Source organism: Buceros rhinoceros, unplaced genomic scaffold (assembly GCF_000710305.1).
Source record: "Buceros rhinoceros silvestris isolate BGI_N320 unplaced genomic scaffold, ASM71030v1 scaffold14857, whole genome shotgun sequence".
In the NCBI taxonomy this organism is placed as follows: domain Eukaryota; kingdom Metazoa; phylum Chordata; class Aves; order Bucerotiformes; family Bucerotidae; genus Buceros; species Buceros rhinoceros.
The window spans coordinates 10,147-30,354 of NW_010420536.1; the positions used below are offsets into that span (position 1 = coordinate 10,147).

General features: G+C 51.6%; 1 protein-coding gene across 1 annotated transcript in view; it reads right to left on the reverse strand.

Annotated features, from left to right (window-relative positions):
- LOC104496257 (coagulation factor VIII-like) overlaps positions 1-19,053 on the reverse strand; it is a gene marked incomplete at its 3' end in the record, with an annotated part of 25,955 nt that extends 6,902 nt beyond the window's left edge. Inside the window, 16 exon segments of the mRNA XM_010139342.1 lie at positions 649-814; positions 1,101-1,918; positions 2,216-3,858; positions 5,155-5,364; positions 5,515-5,665; positions 5,981-6,192; positions 7,710-7,803; positions 8,758-8,932; positions 9,993-10,227; positions 10,504-10,725; positions 12,630-12,737; positions 13,159-13,230; positions 14,085-14,297; positions 14,725-14,847; positions 15,135-15,259; positions 18,905-19,053. Of these exon segments, the coding sequence (XP_010137644.1) occupies positions 649-814; positions 1,101-1,918; positions 2,216-3,858; positions 5,155-5,364; positions 5,515-5,665; positions 5,981-6,192; positions 7,710-7,803; positions 8,758-8,932; positions 9,993-10,227; positions 10,504-10,725; positions 12,630-12,737; positions 13,159-13,230; positions 14,085-14,297; positions 14,725-14,847; positions 15,135-15,259; positions 18,905-19,053 (4,716 nt within the window).
- Positions 19,054-20,208: the final 1,155 nt, after the last annotated feature.

Below are 20,208 nucleotides of genomic sequence, written 5' to 3' on the forward strand. Positions count from 1 at the left end.
GCGGTGACTGTGCAGTGATCCCCAATGGAAAGCACATCCCCATCGTGTTAGCAGGATGAGGCTCTCTCCCCGCTCAATGGGAGCAAGGTCAGCTACGCTACTGTCTCTGGAGCCCAAAGGTGCTGAATCCATCCTGGTGAAGATTTCAGTGAAAACTGGGCAGCTTCTCCAGGCATATGAGTCCTGGGCCCGGAGAACAGGCTTTCATCTCTTCCTTAGATAGGTGCTGAAGGACCTTTGGTGGTGAGGGAAGCCCAAGCTTGCTTCACATAGAGCACCCAAAGAAGCTGTACTGAACCCTGCTTAACTCATTACCCTTTTTACAATCCCTTCACCCAAAAAGAGCCCAGGAGCTGCTTGGACTGTGCTGTTACGGGGGTTGGGTCTGTCTCAGGTCCGGGGCTTTGCATCTGAACAATCTGAGGTTCCTCCTGCTACTGAGGTCCTTCTGAATGGTGGCTTTGCTTCCCAACCTGCTGCCATCCACATAAGATGCAGGGTGCCAATGAGGCAGCTGCCCGCAAGCCCTGAAGGTGAACCCATGGACATTGCAGAGCCTTCAGGCCCACCTCAGCACTACCTTTAGCCGAGCACAGCCAGCAACAGCGGTATTTCAGGTTTTATAGGAAATCAGAACTTTCAATTCACCATGATGACATCTTCAACTTCTGCCCTGATGTACGGCCCAAGGATGCCCAAGTGCTCGTCCAGCTCTCCCCGCAGCAGCGGCTGTGTGAAGGAATCGTCCATGTACTCTCGGAAAACTACCTTGCGGTACTGCTGGGAAGGCTTCCTCCTGCCCCTCCAGGGGTCCCTGCTGGGGTGAGGGCAGTTAAGCAAGTCAGGTGATACTGTCCCATAGGGAGGGCAGCCGTGGCAGGGCTGCTGCAGGGCAGGGGTGTGGCAGAGCCTAGAGCATCCCTGACCCACTTGCAAGGAAGCTCAAGGTTGCTGGAGTTACAAAACTCCCTGGGCGGAGGGGAGGTGCTGGGAGCTGCTTAGCTGGGTCATAAAGTCATAGACCTGTGATCCTGCCTGTCAGAACATGCCAAGTGCACAACTCATTGCAGGGAAAATACATGAGGAACAGTCACACTTACGTGGCTTTTAGGAAGTGTTGGGGTCTCTGGTTCCCATATTCCCACATCACCTCCACCGCTGCAATGAAGTATTGCCGTACCTCTCCCTGGAAGGAGCGCGGGTCGTGCTCCTCTTCCCCATAGATGTCGAAATCCTCCATGGTTTGCTCTGTGTCACTGTACTCGTCATAGTCTGGCTTGTCAGCCTTTGGCCTTGAGGGGCTGGAATAGGTGCCGTTGTTCAGAGCCCGTCTCTCACTTGGCCCTGGGGCATGGTTCCTTTCCCCAGCTGTGCTATTGCTTTCCCTGTCCTCCTTGGGCTCTCCTAGACCCTGGCCCTCTCTTTTCCCAATATCTTTGAGGACATCTTCCCCACTGAGCACCCGCCATCCACCTGGACTGGCTTGCACGTATTTGGCTGTTTTCTTGGTATTGCTGTGGATGCGAGCAGGGTTGCTTGGATGCAGGGAATAGTTCCCTTTGGAGGATGGTTTCACAGCGATTTCTTCTGGGCTTTGCCCAGACGTGCTCTTGGGTATGTAGTCCTCTGTAGCATTGGCCCTGAGCTGCTGATACTGAGGACTGAGCTGATCCAGCCTCTCCACAGAGTTTGTCTCTTCCATCTGGCTTCTCCTCTGAGCTTCCTTGCTTCCAGGAGCTTCAGAGACAGCATCTCCACCTGGCTGCAGCTCAGCCGAAGCTGGGCTCTGCAAGCTCCTGGCATGGCCTGCTCCCCCCAAGGAGACCAGGTCCCTGTTTGAGGCCAGGTCTGCAGCCACAGCAGCAGCTAGCATTTCTGAGCTGCTTGCTGCCGTTGCAATCTCACTCCTTACAGCTCCCTGTGCAGGGAAGGAGCATCCGCTGCACTGGGCCCCCTCACTGCTGTTCCATACACCCCCTCCTGGGCTTGGCCTCCTCTCAGGATGCATCTTGTCAGCACTATTTCCAAGCAAAGCCTGTGGAGCATCCCTGCCTGTGTGCAGCCTTCCGTCAAATATGTTCAATTTTTCTTCCAGACTTTGCTGGGCTACCGTCACCTCAGGCAAAGTGTTGCTTGACATCAGGGACCTCTTTCTGAAGCGAGTGCTGCAAAAAGGGGAGTGAGGCCCACATGCCTTTGGGGCTCTCTTATTCACTGCTGTCTCAGGAGTCTGGCTGACCAAATCCTGTTCTGCTCTGTTACCCTCAGAGAGGGGCTCCCTCCTGCCAGAACTACCAGTGTTGGGAAGACCCAGATCATGCATCAAGCCTCTGCTCTCCAGTGACCTGGCCTGTTGGTGCCTCACATGGGGGTCACTCGTACTCGAGGCTGGAGCTCTGTGTCTCAGAAACTGCTCTGGGCCGTTTAACAAAGCATTTGGGAACTGCCTTACGTCATTGGCCTTGACATTCAGTTCAGGAATGTCAAGACTGTCCATCTTTGGCAATTCCTTAGCAGCTATAGCATCCTGAAACACTGTTTCGAAGGTTAATTCATCCCTCTCTTCCATTATTACATTGCTGGAAGACTCAAGGTCATTGGTGTGTGCAAAGGTGGTTTCTAGAATGCTTGTGCCTTTGGCACGTTCATGGTCTTCTTGATCTGTGCCCCTTTTTTCAGGCAAGAAATTATTCTCATCTGTGAGTATTTGTTCTTCTACAGGTTTGCTGGGTCCCAGGTCTGAGAAAGAAGCATTTTTCCCTTGAAAAGATTCATTAAAGTGTTGCAAAATCACTTTGTGAGGTCTTTTTCCCAGCCTAGCATCTAGCTCATTTAATGTGTAATTGCTTTCTCTGGTGTGACTCTGAACCACAGCATGAGAAGTCCTGTTGTCTTCTGTCTCGTCTGAAGATGCAGGATTATCCGGTGTGGAGGAAGAGTTATGATCAGTACTTAAAGCTGCTTCTGTATTAATTGTCTCCTTTGACTTGTATAGATTCAGCAACTTGTCCTCAGCTCCCTGTGAAGATGTGTCTTGAAGTCCCAGGCTGTGCTCCAGGTCATTCTGGTGAAATAAGCTCCTGTTCTCTTGAAGAGCAGCTTTGCTCGCAGCAATTGAGTCCCATAAGCTTGTTGCATGAATGGTCATCTTCTGAGGTGCTGCTTCCGGGGTCTCTAATGTACTACTAGACTGTCCCATCATCCCTTTTTCTGGCTTCTGCACCTCTGAGATTTTTGTCACCTTCTTTCCTGCCAGAGCATCTTCTGGATCTGGTGTGGGTTGGTGCAGCCATTGCTGACCTTCTTCTGAGCTCACAGTACCATGGACCTTTCCACTGACACTCGCCGAATCTTCTCCAGGTGGGAGAGGTCCAAACCCTTCATCCTGGCTGATGATTTTTGATAATTTTTCTTCATCTTCTAGGAATGATTCATAGGACACTGCCTCATAGTTTGTCTCTGGCAGAGAAGATGTGGAAATATCAGGTGAATGTGGGATTGTTTTTAGAAGTGTTGATGTGCCATTGGAGGGGGGATCAGTATTCCTGTCATTGCTCAGGACAGCCCCGTGATTGAGTTCTGTTAAGCACACACGTGGCTTCTCTGTCTCTTTTCTGGAAGAGGTGACATTGTTCAGTTGCTCATTCATACAACGCCAACTCTTTCTTTTAGAGAAACCCCTGGGCTGAAAGTCAAAGGTGCCATCCTCCTCCTCCTCCTCCCCCTCCTCCTCCTCCTCCAAATCCGCATAATCTTCCTCATCAGGGTATTGCTCGTGCTGGCACTGCAAGACTGTGAACTTGGCATGCATCCCTCGGGCTCTGAAATCAGGATTCAGGCACCCCAGTGTCCAGATGCCTGTCTCAAGAAAGGACAAGAGGACACCATCAGCCCACCACAGAGGGAAATCAGAACTGCCATCCCCATACCATTTCCTTGCTAGTGCAACCTATATTTTCAGGCAGCATCTGGTTCATGGGAGTGATTTTATGTTTTCATAATCCCTAGAGAATTTCATAATCCCTAATGAATCCTACAGCTGGATTCACATTCACGTTTGCTGGCAACATCTGAGCCAGTCTGGACAAGCACCATTAGCCAGGCCGGTGTTCCTGCCAGAGCTTAGAGAGCTACACACACCTGCAAGGCCCCAGCAATAGCTTCATGAGAACAGTTAATGCACTGAGAATCCACAGCGCCTCCAGGATTATTGCCAGTAGCAAAGTAATCACCGAAATCCACCCCAAAGACATGCCGGTGCTGTCAAATACACCTCTCTCCCGGACACAGCCATCACGTCTCTCCCACTGAAGGAGAAAGAAATGAAGGCTGCCTCTTGCTCACATCCCTGACCAACGCGTTTGCTCCCAGCAGGGAGCACCTCTTCTCCAGTGCCATGAGTGGGTGAAGACGTGTGTAATAACCAGCCTCTGACGCTGGAGAGAGCTGTCACCTGCTGCTGGCCGAGCTGCTTGTGCCTGCTTCAGATCAGCAGGCAAGAATTGGACCTCAAAGAGATGCAATGTTTGGCTGGGTTTTAGAAAGCTTCCTGGGTATGTCAGCATAGCTCAGGGTGCAGCACTCACGACCATCATGTCAGCGATGCAATCACATGATAAATTCTGTGTTTCCTCCGTGAGTGAGGAAATGGTTAACAGCACCACTTTCGTAAATGCTGAGAAAAAATGCTGAGTGGGGGGAAATAAAACCGAACTCTGAAGCCAGGCCTTTCTAGGACTTCTCTATGGCTGCAGTTTCTGTCCTTGCAAAGGTGTGGAGATAAATGGGATGCCATGACCAGTGGCTGAACTCACAGCAGCGACAGCACTGCCTCTCCCCTTCACCTCTGAGCTTGGAGCCAGGGGTGCAGATACAAGGTCCACAGGGCTCACGTTCATGCAGCCAGCTTATTGGCTTGGCAGCATGTGTGACCTTAATGCACCCTATTAATAAAGTAAAATACAGTTGTTGAATTTCTTTGATTTAAGCTTTGGAAGGATTTAATCATTGTCTCTCACTTTACTGTCTCAGCAGGTTGTGCATCCCTTTGCTCACTGGGCTGCCAAAATGCAACCGAGTACCAGAGACTTTGCTGGAGATGCTCACTTATCTCTGCTGTGACGCCAAGCCCATGATTTATCACATGTTACTAACCTGGCTTTTCCAAACTCATAAAGACAGTTTCTCCAGAAAACGGGAAAAGGGTAAGCACGTCCTTAAACACCATGTTGTGCTTGAATGTGTTTCCAGAGAAGAAGATGGAGAGGAAATCCGTTTGGGCCCCAACACTCAGGACATACCAGTACACAACTTCATGCAGGCAGAGTTTTGGTTGGAAGTTGTCAAACACAAAGCCGTTAATAGCTGGAAGAGAGCAGGGGTGAAACATTTCATCAGGACCTGACTCCCCCATGGCTACTGAGCTGCTGCTTGTTCCCTGCTTGTTCCCTGTGGCAGGGATTAGCCTGTGTCTGCTGGGGCTTTGCAGGCACAAGCAACTGGCCAAGCACTCACTGTGCATCATGTTGGAGGCATAAAACTGGGTGTCCTGGGTATCCACATGGGCTGCGTCAGTGCAGAACCGCCTGATGTTCTCCTCCAGGTACCAGCTGTGGTTCTCATTGAAGACTGCAAACAGCACCAACCTCGTCTTGTCTGACATTATCTGGAAGGTGGAGAGGGAAGTAGTTATTCCTGATCTGATTAGAGTGCCCCCAGGGCCTAGTGTAACTGCCAGGTCTTAGCCTGGATTCATGGAGAACCATTTTCTGCTATTTCACAGGACGCAGGGTCCAGATTTGGAGAGAAGGGAGCATGCAAGGGAGAATGGGGAAGGCAGGAGCGCTGGAATTAATGGTAGGGTTGAAGTGAACTTGGCTTTACTTTACAAAGTGAACTTTGGCTTTACTCAAATATTTCACCCACCACAGTTATTCTATCCTTTAAGCCTAGCAGTTGAGGCAATAAAGGGAGGACCCACCTGATTTCCTCTCTGATCCATGGTCTTCTTAAAGCAGATCAGGAGGGGCCCAATCAGGCCTGAGGCCGTGTCTCGGACCGGGTCAATGGAGCTGTAGTAGAAACGGGTGAGGCAGCGAGGATCTGCCTGCGTTGGCCCATCCTCAGTGGTGACCCTCCAGCTGTAGGTGAATGACTGGCCAGCAGGGATAGGAAGGTCCTTCACATTCTTTTCTGGCAACACACAGTCCAAGGGCAGATCAGTTAGGCCTGGGCTGCTCCTGCAAAGGGTGATCCCACTTTTTAAGAGAGCTCAGAAAGGAGGTTTCCTGACCATACAAGTTGCATAGAAAACTGCCCAAACCCACATCCACCCTAGGATGGCACACTGGCTGCTAGCATGCTCTTGCATGGAAGATCTGGACAAAAGGAGCCTCTGGGACTAAGTGAGGATGGGATGGCATATGCCTGATTTTGGTAGCCCTTAAACTCTTGCAAACTGGAAAATTTGCCTAGCTTCAGCTGTGGGCAGCCCAGAGGAGTTTGCAGATGAAGATACAGAGCTGGACAGGGCTGAAATGGGTGAGAAAAAAAGCGAGGAAAGATAGATTTTTAAGCAGATACAGCTAGACCATGAGAAAAGCAAGGAGGAGATCTGGAAGGAACAGAATAAAACCTCAAATGCAAATAATCCTCTGAGCATTCAACAGGATCTTGCACTGACAGAGCCTTAGGAAAAGACACTTATCTGCTCCAAGTGCTCAGCTGAGCTGCTGTAAGAGCCTGGTTTGCAAAGCTTATGTGTCAGTCGGGGTAGAAACAGATCTTTTGTTTACACTCCCCTGAAGAGCATTATCCCTGTGGCTCCAGGACCGCAGCTTGCCTGCTTTCACAGGCTTCAATTGCTGGCAGAGCTGCTGAGCAGGGTCTGGCTGGGGGATGTAGACGGAGGGGCAGGGGCAGGGACAAGGCTCCATGCTCCCTTGAGTGGCTTGACTCCTTTAGTGCTGACAACCGATGTGCCACTTTACTCTTTCGACTCTCCTGAAGGAAAACCCTCATTTAGATACTAACAGGTCACAAAGTGGATCTAGTTCACGGAACTTAGTAGCCATCCTGGTTCTGCCACCTCTGCTGCAGCAGAGGAGCTTTCTCCAACCTCTGCAATTGCTCCCATCATTGTGATGTACCCAAAAGGGCAGAGAGGAGGAGGGGAGAGGAATGGGGCATGATTTTGCCGTGGTGGGATGTGGGATGGCCTTGTGCAAGTTGTGATTCTGGGAGTATGCTGGCAGGGGACGAAAAAGGTTCTGGGAAAGGGATCTGGCATCTCAACAACCCCAGAGCAAAAACAGTGAAGCTGTGAGAGGGAGAGTCTGAATCATAATGAACCCCCCACATGAAGGCAGGCCAGGGGGGAGCCCAGGGAATGAGGATAAACTGGCAAACACAGGGTGGTTTCTGCTTCATCAGAAAGCGGAGGCCTCCAGGATGGATTGAACAACACGGTTCCAGCTCCCTGGTTGACAATGTCCCTTCTTCCAGCCATCATCCAAGTCTTTCTTAAAGACAGGGTTACATGGCACCAAGGGGGCCATGAACCAAGAATCATCATAATCTCCAGGATCGCAGGGCTCAAGTGCTTGGATGGATGGGTTGGACAGCCAGTCTTACCACAGACTGCAGCAAGCTCTCCTGGCTCAGAATGGCAGTAGCCAAGTGACGTCCCAAATTCTTGTGGCCTGCCTTACCTTGAGAGGGCTTCGTGGTGTGATACGGCCTTACGCTGGTGAGGCCATGAGGATAGATATTGTATGGTCGGCTTGCCAGGTTTCTGAACACGATCTGAAATGAGGACAGCCAGAAAGGATGTTGAATACTTCCTGAACATTGTGAGGCCTCCAGGCTGCCCTCAGAGTCCTCACAGGGAGGGAAACACTGGGCATCAGCTCTCCAGGACGGGCTACCTGCCAGTGTCCAGCAGCGAGGAACCCAGATACGTCTGGGACCACAAAGAGTCAGAATAGAAGAAACAACTGTTTATTTCTCTACCGATCTACACTGCCCATCTTTCTGGGAGGTGCCCATTTTAGAGAGGGCACGAAACTAGCAGATTTATTAAAGGGAAAATTGCTGACTTAGTCTCCCTTTGCATATGAGACAGAAGAGCTCTGTCAATCCAGGAGGTCTCAGAGGACCAAGACACTAAGTATGCACAGCAGTCAACAGTTCAAAGTGCTCCCCACTTCTCTGCATGAAGCCTTCATTTATTTCTCTAAATAGCTCTGTCAAGGCTTTGCCACAGGCATTACCTCCAGCCCCATGCCCACAACTGCACAGGGAACCCCCCAAACCCATCCTATTCCTCGTAACAGCAAACAAGTCAGGCGGTCAATAGAGGCACCTGGGGGGCAAGTGATGCTCCCCAATACTGTAGAGTAAAAGCACACGGATGGAAAAGGGTGGAGGATGAGAGGACACTCCTGCCTTAGAGGAAGGTGCTGATGCCGTGTGTCATGGATTAATTCACACGATTCCTAAGATGCCTGCAATGAAGTCACATCAAGGGGGCTGGACCATATCCTGTGCATCTCTGCTGATCTCACTGAGGGTATTTACCTTTAACTTTCAGTAACACCTGCCCTTCTGTTGAACTTTAGACATTAGCAAACATGATAGAGCTCCTGAAGGACTTATGTCAGACCTTACCCACAAACCGAGAGCTATAAGGAGGAATACCATCAGGCTTCAAAGTTTCCCTTTCCAGTCCTTCTTTGTGGAAAGCAATCTCTCTCTTACCTTAAACTGATCTCCAACCTCTCCCTTAATGACAGGGCCCAGAATTCCCTTGTCCAGTTGATCTGACACCTTACGCTTCTTGAAGGTTGCATCCTCATACTCCACAAACATCACTTTCTTATACTTTGAACCAATCCGCTGAGGACCAGCCTCCAGGAACAGGCTTGTGATGTTTCTGCGGGCAAGACAGAGAAGGAGCAAATGGCCATGTGCAGGAAGCTGTCAGAACCAGAGCAAGATCTTCCATTGTCTAGGGACCTACACAGCTGTCTGGGGACTACCAGTGCACAATGGGGACATCCATTTCTACAATTACAATATGCATCCTAGGGAATAACTTTTCAAGAGATTCAGTGCTTTAATGGAGAAAGCTCCAAGTAGGTTGCACACTAGCAGCCTTGGGCTGACACTGGCCTGTCTTGGAGAGAAGTGGCAATTGTGAGAGCTAAGAGCATGGCAGGTTGTCCTCTGTCAGGGAACATCCCCTGTACACAGGTATAAGGAAAGGGAGCAGCTACCTTTTCTTGCTCATCCCAGCTCCTTCCCAGGAGCGAGATCAAGCCCTCAGCTGGAGAAGATACCTCCTCTGGCTGACCTCATGAGGGGCTGCAGGTTGGGATTTCTGCCCTGCATATCTTGCTCCAGCAGCCGCTGGCTGGGATCCCCATCTAGTGCAGAACTCAGTGACCCCTCTACCAAGCCAGCCCTAGCCCACACAGTAGACTGATGTTTGAACCGGTGACAAGTGTCATCACCATGCAGTGCTGACTAAGGTACTTCTGCTGAGGTATCACACTTCATCACCTCTCCCTCCAAGAAGTGGGGCAGCAAGCAGCAGGGGCTAATTGCCTCTGCCATCTAGAGCAGGTCTTTCCAGACAGAGCAAGGACACCCACAGTCTGGGGCTGCTGGCACAAGCCCTGGCTGCTGCAGGGCCTCCTGGCTGGAGGGTGAGAATGTTCACTAGCCGTTGCTGCCTGCTCAGGAAGGGCTGACCCTGGAGACCTGGGCCACAGAGAGACAAATGCCTCTGTGGGGCATTTAGTAAAAAGGAGTAAGCCAGGTCCTGCCTTTCCTTGGCCTCCCCCAGATCACCTTTGTCTTGCATCCATACTGTTAGCACTAACAAAGAAGAACAAAACTGTCCAGGTTGGGCAGAAGGAAAATACATTTTTGGAGAAATGGGGAAGAGCTGGCAGAGCTGCCTCAAGGAGCAGCCACATGCCCACTCTCACCTGTCCAGAGACACTGGCTTAATGGGGGCATAGTCCCAGTCCATTTCCTCAGCCGCAATATAGTAAGTCCAGGTCACAGGGTTCTCTTTGGCAAAAGAGCGCACTTTGATCACGTGATAAGTTTCCTCATCGTCTTCAGGGTAATCCAGTTCCTCTGGCTCATCTGACAGCTTCCCCATCTTCATCAGGCGCTCCTCCATACACTCCTCCACCTTCACAACGGCCTCCATGCCAGCTGGGTTCAGACAAGCCAGGCAGAAAGAATCACATTGACATGCCAGTACAGGCATGCACTCCCCCAGGCTCTGCTTGGGAGATGTCCTCTCCACTGCTGTCCCCATCAAGTGGGCCATCACACAGGTCAACCTATGCCATACTGGTCATGGGCCAGATTGTGCATGGATGTAACACTGTGGAGCAGTAGGGGCCTTGGAGCTGCAGCACTGCATGGAACCCTGAGCCCGGGCCATCCCCTGAGCTTTTCCCCTGAGCTCTTGCAGATTGAGGTTACCTTGCTGATGGGACTGTAACTGGCAGAATATCCGAAACCAGCCAGCTGTTCCTGGCATGGTCTGGGCTGTGAGATACGTGGCAGGGGAAATTTCTAGGCTGCTGAGACGGTGGCTTCTCACCAGGAATGTGTGGGCTTCGAAGAAGATCGAGTGGACTTCTGGCCCAGTGCCCAACCCAATCACGTGCCAGTGGACCTGCTTCTTGAGGCACAGTGTGAGACCTGCCAGGAGAGAAGGAAAGCATCCAGGTGTCAGCACTCTGTCCCCCTACGTTGTCTCCACTCTTGATGTCATGGACAGAGCATGACACATGCTGAGTAGAGTCCCCTGTCCCGCAAGGTGGTGGCTTCAAACTGGAGAAGTTGCACGTGAACATGGACTGTCTGAGCTGGCGCAGGCCACATGATCCCCCTGAGATAAGACTAGATGTACAGAGTGGCGGACTTTGACAAGGGCTTTAGGAGGCGTGCTGGTGGGAACTTACAGCAGGATGCAATGAAAACAGAGGTAGATGTGCTTCTCGACTCTATTGAAGAGAGCAATTGGGAACTGGAAAGGGGGATCATTTGTCTGATTGCAACACTGGCAAGCCTGATACTAAAACACTGCATCTGGTGCAGGGCTCCAGCACGTCCTCAGCAGTAGGACGTGAAATAACCCAGAAAGGGCAGAGAGAGGTCATGAGGCTTATTTGAAGAAAAATTCCTTTCTCGGAGATTCTCAAAGAGCTTAGTGTGCTTAGGAAATGGGAGAGGACTTGACTGCATTGTAAAAATATTTTCCTGGGGAGAAATCAGTGTGTGCTGTAATCTAGCAGGGAAGTGAATAACAAGAACAAGTTCCTGGAAGCTGAGGCCAAACAACATCAAATACAGAGTCAAGCACTTAGTTTTGGCACTGAGTGCAGAGGGTGATGGGAACAAAACCCAGGAGCCCGGGAGGAGACAGAGCGTGGGCTCAGTCCTGAGTCCCTCAGCTCCCCATTGCCACCTATTCATCGGACACCTCTCAGGACAGGTCCCACAGCCAGACAGGGGGTTGCTGGGCAGTAGTAGGTACCTTCTTGAGAGGAAACCCGCTGTGCAGACACAGCAGTTGACCATGAGGTCCACTCAGTTCTTAAGCTCCATGAATCCAGCAGAACAGGGAATTCAGAGGAGGGGTTTTTTGCCTTTTATTGAAGAATGGCTAGACCCAGACAGGAGATTTCAGAGTGTGGTTCACCAAGGTTGCTGATGATAATGACCTTCCTGACAGTGTTTCCCATTTTGCTTTGGAGATTCTTTACTCAGGCAATTCTGGACCTTCTCCCAGAAGAACATCAGAAAATGCCAACTTTTGTCTTCAAATGGCCTTTTCTTTTGCTTTTCTGGAGAAGAGGAGGCTGAGGGAAGACCTTATCACTCTCCTCAACTATCTGAAAGATGGTTGTAGAGAGGTGGGTGTTGGACTCTTCTCCCAAGTAGCAAGAGACAGGGCTAGAGGAAGTAGCCTCAAGTTGGGCCAGGGGAGGTTTAGATTTGATTTAGGAAAAATTCCTTCAATGAAAGAGTTATCAAACACTGAAACAGGAAAGTGGTTGAGTCACCATCCCTGGAAGTATTTAAAAGAGGGGTACATGTAGTGCTGAGGGACCTGGTTTAATGTTGGACTTGGCAGTGTTAGTTTACAGTTGGACTCAACGATCTTAAGAGTCTGTTCCAGCCTAGATGATTCTGTAATTCTATTCCCCAAATCCTACATAGGCGTGTTGTCAGAGACAAGCTAGTGAGAGCTGAACTTTCTCCTCAACACTACCTCCAGCCTCATTCATAGAGCTACAGGAGATGAAACTTTTTGCTACCAGCACTGTTCCTGGAGTCCTCCAAGGTGGTCAGCTGCACTTGGCAACACAGCCAGAAACAGGTTCTGCCCCACTGTAAATGGGCAAGGCAGATCAAGGAGTTGAGATGTGATAGCTCTTCTGGGATGAACACAGATTAACTGATCCATCACCTGGGAACTCCTCTTAATGTTCCTCCTCACATCCTTTCATAAGGTCCCTTGAGTTTAGAGACCTGGCCACACGCCTATTCCTAGCACCTCCCATGCCCTTGATCTGTGTTACCGGCACATCAGTACTCACCAGGCAGCGAGCCATTGATGTAGCCATTGATGGTGTGCAGCTCCGTCCTGTTGTGAGGCAGGGGCTGAGGAGCTGCTGGGAAGCCGGGCTCAGAGTACCAGCTTTTCCCTGTGGAGAGAGAAGGAAGCAGTCAGCTTTCACTTGAGAGCATTTCAAAGAAAAAGGAAACCTTCCTACTGGGGTAAAACAGTATGGAAGCCAAAATCCCGGGAAGTCAGATGTGTGCTGCCTGTTGGAAATCCACAGCAGATAGGTGGTGACTATTGCACGTGACAGGGCATCACTCCCCACAGCTTTAGCCTATGTGGTAGGAACAAATCCAGGGCATAGGGAACAGAAGAAGGAGTGGCAGTACTGCACCAGGAGCACATTGGTTGGGGGGGTGGTGTGGTCGTGGTGGGCACGGTACAAGGCTCAGAGCCTTGGGAGGCAGTGTGGGAGCTGAACAGCTGCGCTCACACCATGGCCAAAGTGTGCGCCTCAGACCAGGCTGAATTCAGGGTCCGACACCGGTCAACAGGGCAGTTACCTTCATCGAACACTGCAAAGAGCATCACAAATTCTTGCTGCACATCCTTGTTCCCATCATTCATCAGGGTTCCTGCAAAATGCCATGGGATGGATCTCTTTAATGGGAATTCGCTTTGTGCCCTCCAAGGGCACAAGATAAATCAAGGCCAGGCTGTGGATTGCTTTTGTCATGTCTCATGACTGGCACAGCTGTTTTCCAGCCTCGTAGCCCTGGTTTCCAGCCCTTCCAGCCCACAAAAGCCCATGGTTGAGAGACAGCTGCCCCTAGAAGTCATCAAAAGGTCAGTTTGTGCTGCCTTCCCCTTGCAGGCTCTCCAGATCCATTTAGTCAACTGAAGAGCCCATGTTATCTACGCCCCTCATCAGTACGTTGTCTAGACTTTGCTCAGTACAGAAACTGCTCCCAGTGAGTCACTGAGCCTGCAGAGAGTGCCCTGGGAGGAGGTGTCTTGTGCCCATTCCTCTCCAATGACTACAGAGGGATAACTACCTGCAGGAGATGGGTCAACGAGGGGTGACCAATCCCACTGCAGGTACACTTGACAAAGCATCCTGGCTGACACTGAGCAATCACAGCTTGGTGAAGCTCTGAAGGAAAGAAAAACATATGATTTATGCCTTTGTAGCAATTCACCTTGTGGATAGTTAAGGTTCAGATACAAGGTAAAAGACTTCATCTGTTGTCTGAAGTCTTGCAAAGGAAGGAAGCAACCGATTTCTCTCCAGCAGGGAAATAGAAAGTGTGTTTGGCTCCTGCAGTGGGAAGGGACTCCTTGAGGTAAGGGCCAAACGCCGCAAGTGCTGTTATTGACCACAGCTTACTGCTGCTCACTGCCATGTTCAGCCTCTGGAAGGTGTCTTTGATTTTTCTACTTTTCAATTCATGATTGCATGTGACCTGTCCCCACCCTGTGCTGCCCTTACCAGGTCGGCACACAAGCAGGGCTCCGATCAAACCAGAGTTGATGTCCTTCACACTGTCAGTGTTGGAGGAGTAGGAGTGGGTCAGGCACGGTGAGTCGCCATCTGTTGGGCCTTGATTTTGCTGGATTTCCCAGATGTATGTGTGTGTTTTCCCCGGATCCACCCTGTCACCCTCCTTCTCTGGCTGACTGGTCTCATCCTCATATCGTGCACCTAAATCCAAAGGAACAGCCAAATGTCACTGAAAGTTCATCCCAAACACTCCATAGCTACAGAAATGCCTCTTCTCCCAACCCCAACCAGGGCAGTGAGCAGAGCTGTGCTGGAAACTCTCTTGTTGGGCTGTGCACCCACCACCTGCCCTGATGCTGGAAGGCACAGTCTTCCTAGTCCAGCCTCAGGTTTAACCTGTGTTTTACCTCTATAACTGATTTGCTCTGGGCTGTTTGCTCGTCTCATCTCATTTCTGGGTTAGGCATGGTCTTGTTCCGCCACACTAAGCCATCTCCGTGAACATCTGTCCTTGCAGAGGGATGTGAATAGCAGGCTCGGGGAGGGATGCGCTCCCTCCTTGCAGGCAGGCAGCAGAGCAAAAGGCGCTGCACAAGGCCTTGCAGCACCTGGCTATTGCCCTACTCACCCTCTGACGCCTTCCAGTAGGACACCCCAACAGCATGGATGTTGTATGGGCGGGAAGCCAGGTTCTTAAACGTGATGACCACCATGTCATAGACTTCCGCTTGGATGGTGGGGCCCAGGAGACCTGAAGGGGGAATACAACAGAGTCAGGCAGCTGGGGTCAGGCCCCTCACAGCCCAAAGGGTCTAGGCTTTCCACCTACACAATCAGTAGTTGTCCCTCACATAATAGGGCAGCATCAACAGCTTCAGCACCAGCAAGGGTCCCTGCATCCCCAGCAGCTCTGCTGTACTGGGACTCTGCCTCGGTGCTTTACAATTCCTGTCTGAGGAGCTGCCAGAATCCAACCCAGGATGAGTTTGGCTGTTGTCAAGGAGACCTAGGGCTCACCACACTGCAGGAACTTCTTACCCATCCATGCTGGCTTGGGCTTGGGCTGCGTGAACGAGGCATCGGTGTATTCCACAAACACAGCCTTCCTGTACTGGGGAGGAACACCAGGCGTGGGGGGCCACGGGCCCAGGTGCCCTGACATGCTGCAGAAAGAAGGAAAAGCCAAGGCTGATTGCGCAGCCCCATCCAAGGATGGGCAGCAGCCATCCTCTTCCTCCCCTCCACACCAGCTTGCTTGTGCCATGCCAGCCCTGCCAGATCACCCACGCTGTTGTGTCCTTTGGGTTTCCTGACAATCCTTAGCTGTGTTTGTAAACATTATACTCAGCTCACAGATGACAGGGTAGTGATTAATGTCACTGTGTTAGTCATGATGGAAGAAGACACAAGGGCAGGATGCACAGCACCACACTCAGCTGCAGCCAGGAGTAGGCACAGCTGCAGGCACCGCTGCCAGCCTCCCGCGCTGTGTCTTGTCTAGCTTTGTGCTTCCCCACCAGCAAAGATCCAGGGCACTGGGAGTGCTGTGATACCAGTGCCATGGTGGCTTCTGCCCTGCAGCCACCCCGCATCCCATCTCCAGCACCTTCAGGTGTGGCAGACACATCACATCTCATATAACCTCAAGCATCCTCCTCAACTTCCCTGGGAAAGAGACTGTTTTGGGCTGCGTGACAGGCGGTGGCAGTTTGCTGTGCAGTCTGAGCAATGTTCCCACATTCCTTTCTTTTCTGACCAAACTGGGCTTTACAGCCAGCCCCTAAAAAAACAATCCTTGCAGCAAGAGGTTAAAGGAGCCTTGAATGTATTTCACACCCCACTTATCTCTGGTGGCCACATTCTATCTGTAAGTGTATGAAGAAATTCATTTTTCAAAAGGAATCTAGTGTGTTTATTCAGATAACAAACCCATGAATTTCTCCAGGGATTTCAGAGTCTGGCTTATCAACTCCAGGCCTGAGACCATTTCCAGTAACCAGACAGACTGTGTTTTGCAGCAAAAGCCAGGTGGTATTTTTTTCCCTCTGAAGAAGCAGGGAGGGTTGTTCTCCCCCGCTGACTAAACCTTCATTCAAGCAGTAGCTCCCTTTGTGACATGTCCTCAGAAGGAAGAGGAAGGAGCCAGACTGACTCAAATTTAGGAAACAGTGACACACACTTATCTCCAAGCTGCTGGCTGGAAGCCACTTGCAGCCAGAGGATCCTGTGGGGAGAGTGGGGTTCACCCTCCCTGGGGCCAGGGCAGGACAGGCACCCATGAAAACATCACATGTACCCAGCTCTTGCCTTTCCCACCAGTCTGGGCTGGCAGGAAGCCCCCAGCAGACACAGTTAGCTGACTGCCCATGAGTGGTGATCATTCCTGGCTCAATGACACTAGGGTCTGGACCAAACTTGCTTTCCAGAGTGGCTTCACACTGGGATGTGGCAGTTCTGCAGAGTTGCTGGCACTGGGCTGCCCACTGTTGGGAAGCTGGGCCTTATTCTCCAACTCTCAGGAAGCCCAGCTTTGAAAATACATCTCTGAGATATGAGGGTCTAGTCCTGCTCACTCTGCAGTAAACAAGGCAGAAATCCTCTGGAGCCAGGGGGATTTTGCTGGCGTATGGGGGCATGGCTGGGAGGAGACTTGGTGACACCAGGGCTCAGCGCTCAGTCCCAGCTGGCACAGCAGAGCTCGACAGCTTTTGCAGGGGATGAGGAGGCAGAGTTCAATGCAGGGACATCTGATCCAAGTGCTTCTGGCCAGTCCTCTGCACTTGGGGTCCCCATGGGCTTCCTAACCCAAGGGCAGCTGAAGCCGAGGCAGGGACATAAGTTCCTGGCGCCTTTGATCAGCATTGTTAGCTGCACTATCTGTTTATCTCTTGAAACCAGGAGAGACAGCCAAGGTAAACACGGTGCACTGCTGAAGCACTCAGATGTGAGCTGCTGCTATGTAGCTGCCAGCTCTGAGACAGAGCTGAGTTCCCCAGGGCCACCAGAGGATGTGCTGGGTCCCAGCTCTGACCCTGCTGGTGGGGTTGTCTTCAGGAGCTAGACAAACTGAAATCATGGGGAAGGCATAACCAGCTGTGGCCTGGTGTGCTGTAGCCTGTCTGATTGGCAGAGCTTTCCACAAACATGCCAGAGAAACCACTGGATACACACCGGGGTTTTGGAGGCCCTGCCTGGAGGCTGCATTGGTACCACAAGAGAGAACGGGTGGAGCAGAAGACGTGCCACACACAGCTCAGAGGCGCCCCAGCCCTGGTGGCAGCTGCAGCTCTGGTCCTGCCACACTCTCCTGGCTCACTCCTGTATGCCCCTTCTCCCCAGCCCGACTGTTCTCCTGTGCCCTGCCTGCAGGGGGGCGACAAGGCTGAGGCTGCAGGGCCAGGGAAAAGGTACCATCATCCAGCTGGCAACAGCCATGCCGAGCAAGTGTGCTCTGGGGTGCCCTGTCTCTCCGGGATGGACCATGCCACCAAGTTCCTCTGAGAAAGCCAAAGTTATCTCTCCCTGTTTTAGAGAAGAACAAGTGATCTCAGACTGCCTGCCCACACCCTGCTTGTCCCCAGGGCACAGCCAGGTTCCCGAGTCGCTTCAGGGTCAGAAGAAGTGCACAAGCGCATCATTAAAGCCAGGGCCAAAATGAAAAGCCACGGGGTTGAATTAACAGTGTGAGTGACCTCACCTTCATCAGAGCTGAGTAAATCTGAGTGCAATATTAGTAAAAGCAGGGCGGGGGGAGACATTAGTAAAAGAGGGGGTGCTGAATGCAGTTTTCCTGTTGAAATAACCAAAGGGGGAATAAACAACGTAACTGATACAGTGACTACAGCAGCTAGTCAAGCTGACCTGGCTCGTCACTGGAGCCAGTTTTCTAAGTGCCTGACCACAGCTCCTCACTGCTCAAGCCAGTGGGTCTGAGATGAGCCTGTGGGCTCGCATCACCCCAGCACAGAACCTGGGGATGGGTATGTGGCAGTGGGGCAGAGGGAAGGGGCATGCCATGATCCACAGGCTCTGTCCAGCTCTGCTCCCCGTGCTGAGCTCAGAGGAGCCCACTCACAGCCATGTGCACCTCAGGCAGCTATGGCTCAAGATGACACCATTGTGATGCCTCAGCAATGCAACTGCCACTTTTTCTCCCTCCTCCAAAGTATTCGGACAAACCCACCATGCCTTCCTCCCTCTTGTCATTGTCTACAAACACAATTCTTATCCCAAACACTAAAAATTATTTTCATTCCCTAAATAAAAAAGTTCAGTCTCAGCAATGTAATGCACACAAAGATATAAATAGCTAAATTTGGGTTTTACCATGGGCAGACACAGTGGAAAGCCTTTACTCCTTTGAGTTATGTCAGGGAGGTACAGCCAGCCTCCCTCTGCAGTCCTCAGGCAGGGAGGTCCTGAACCCCGTCTGCTCTCACATCTTCCCAAAGCTCCCAGGATGCAGAGGAGAAAAGAAAGCATAGGCTGGAGAACCAGCTCTTGGCTCTGGGCACAGACCTTGAAGCATCACCAGCATTATGATAAAGCAGTGTAGAGCAATATTGCAGAGCAGGTCTGCATCTCTTTCTGCAGATTTATTCTGCCTGTGCATTATCAGGGGTTGCACCCAGTGACTCCTCATTTCACAGAAACACCCATTCCCAGCTGTACCAGCAGCTCAGTGCGCCCACCCTGCCAAGCTGCCCCCATGCACCTGCCTGCCTGGCCCCAAGCTCACAATGCTGTGCATGTCAGGGTGGGAGAACACCCACAGCAGGCTGCTGGAATTGCAATAGAAAGAACTTTACCCTGCAGGTGCTTGCAGCACGGAGAGCAGGTTGCTGTGCATGTAGTCCCAGGTGATTTCCACTGCACCGATGTAGTATCTTCTGATTTTGCTGACGCCCTCCTCAACCAGGCAGAGGAGCAGGAGGCCGTGCAGGGCTCCCGCCAGCATTGTACCTGCCGTCTGAGAACCACTCCGGCTTCAGAGGGAAAAGTGAAAAGGAAGGAATGAGAAGGGAAAGAAGAGAGAAAAGCCTTTAACTTCTCATCCAGCTGTTGTAATCTGCAGATGTTGATTTACAGCCAGCACCTGCAGGCTCAGTCAGAGTGCTGGAGAGGTTTTCTCAAAGACATCAGGAGAGGAATCCCTGAGTGGGTTAATGCAAAGAGGAGTGTGTGAGCAATGGACTCTCCCTCTCTTCCTCTGGGGTGGAAGTGACAGGAGGAGAGGAAAAAACAAGAGAAGAGGGAGGGCAATTGCAGTAAGCTCTGCTGCAGGACCCAGCTGGCTCAGTGTCCTGGCCTGTGTCTGGAAGTGAAATGAGGAAAGGGAGGGTTGCAAAGGAAGGGGAATTTAGGTGCGGTCTCTGCTTGGCCCCACCTTCCCTCCCGCCGCAGAGGGGAAGGAGGAGAGCAGGTTGCAGGCCACCACTCTGCTGCTGCTTGGGCTACAGGAGCCTTTATTTCCCCACAGGTTAGTCTGGGCTTGTACCCAGGAGGTGTTATTCTGGGCTGGAGGCCCTCAGGAAGCAGGTAGTTGCCTTCTGTACCTGCTAGCCTGCATAGCTTGAGGAAATGGGGATTTTGGGGAAAATTTCTCTTCAGGATACAGGTGGCTTATTGCTATGAAACAGGAGAGGCTGCCCTGTGCCCTGCAGCGCTGGAAGCCCGTGAGGCACTTTGCATCTGCAGAGGCGGGGGCTCCCACAGCAGCAGCAAGGAGCACGCATCCAAGGGAATTCACCCTCAGCCTGGGCAGAAGCCCAACCTGCTGAAAGGCTGCCCACTCCTTCCTGCACTCACCCAGGGGCTGGCTGATGCAGCAGGAGCCAGGGCAGAAAGCGCTCCCCTCGCACCACCAGCCTGCTCCCGAAGAAGCAAAAAGCCAGTGAGACACACATTCCTTCCAGCTCGTATGGTGGTGGCTGGCTCTGCGCCCAGCCAGGGTCTCCTTTTCTTTGCGAGGAAGGTGAGCAACAATCCACCCCACCTTTTCCAGCAAGTATTTTGGGGCAAAACAAGTGCTGTGTCACATTCAGGGATGCCTCCGGTGCTTTGCACCACCTGCTCTGGCACAGTGAAGTAAGATATTGTTCAGCACTGGAGG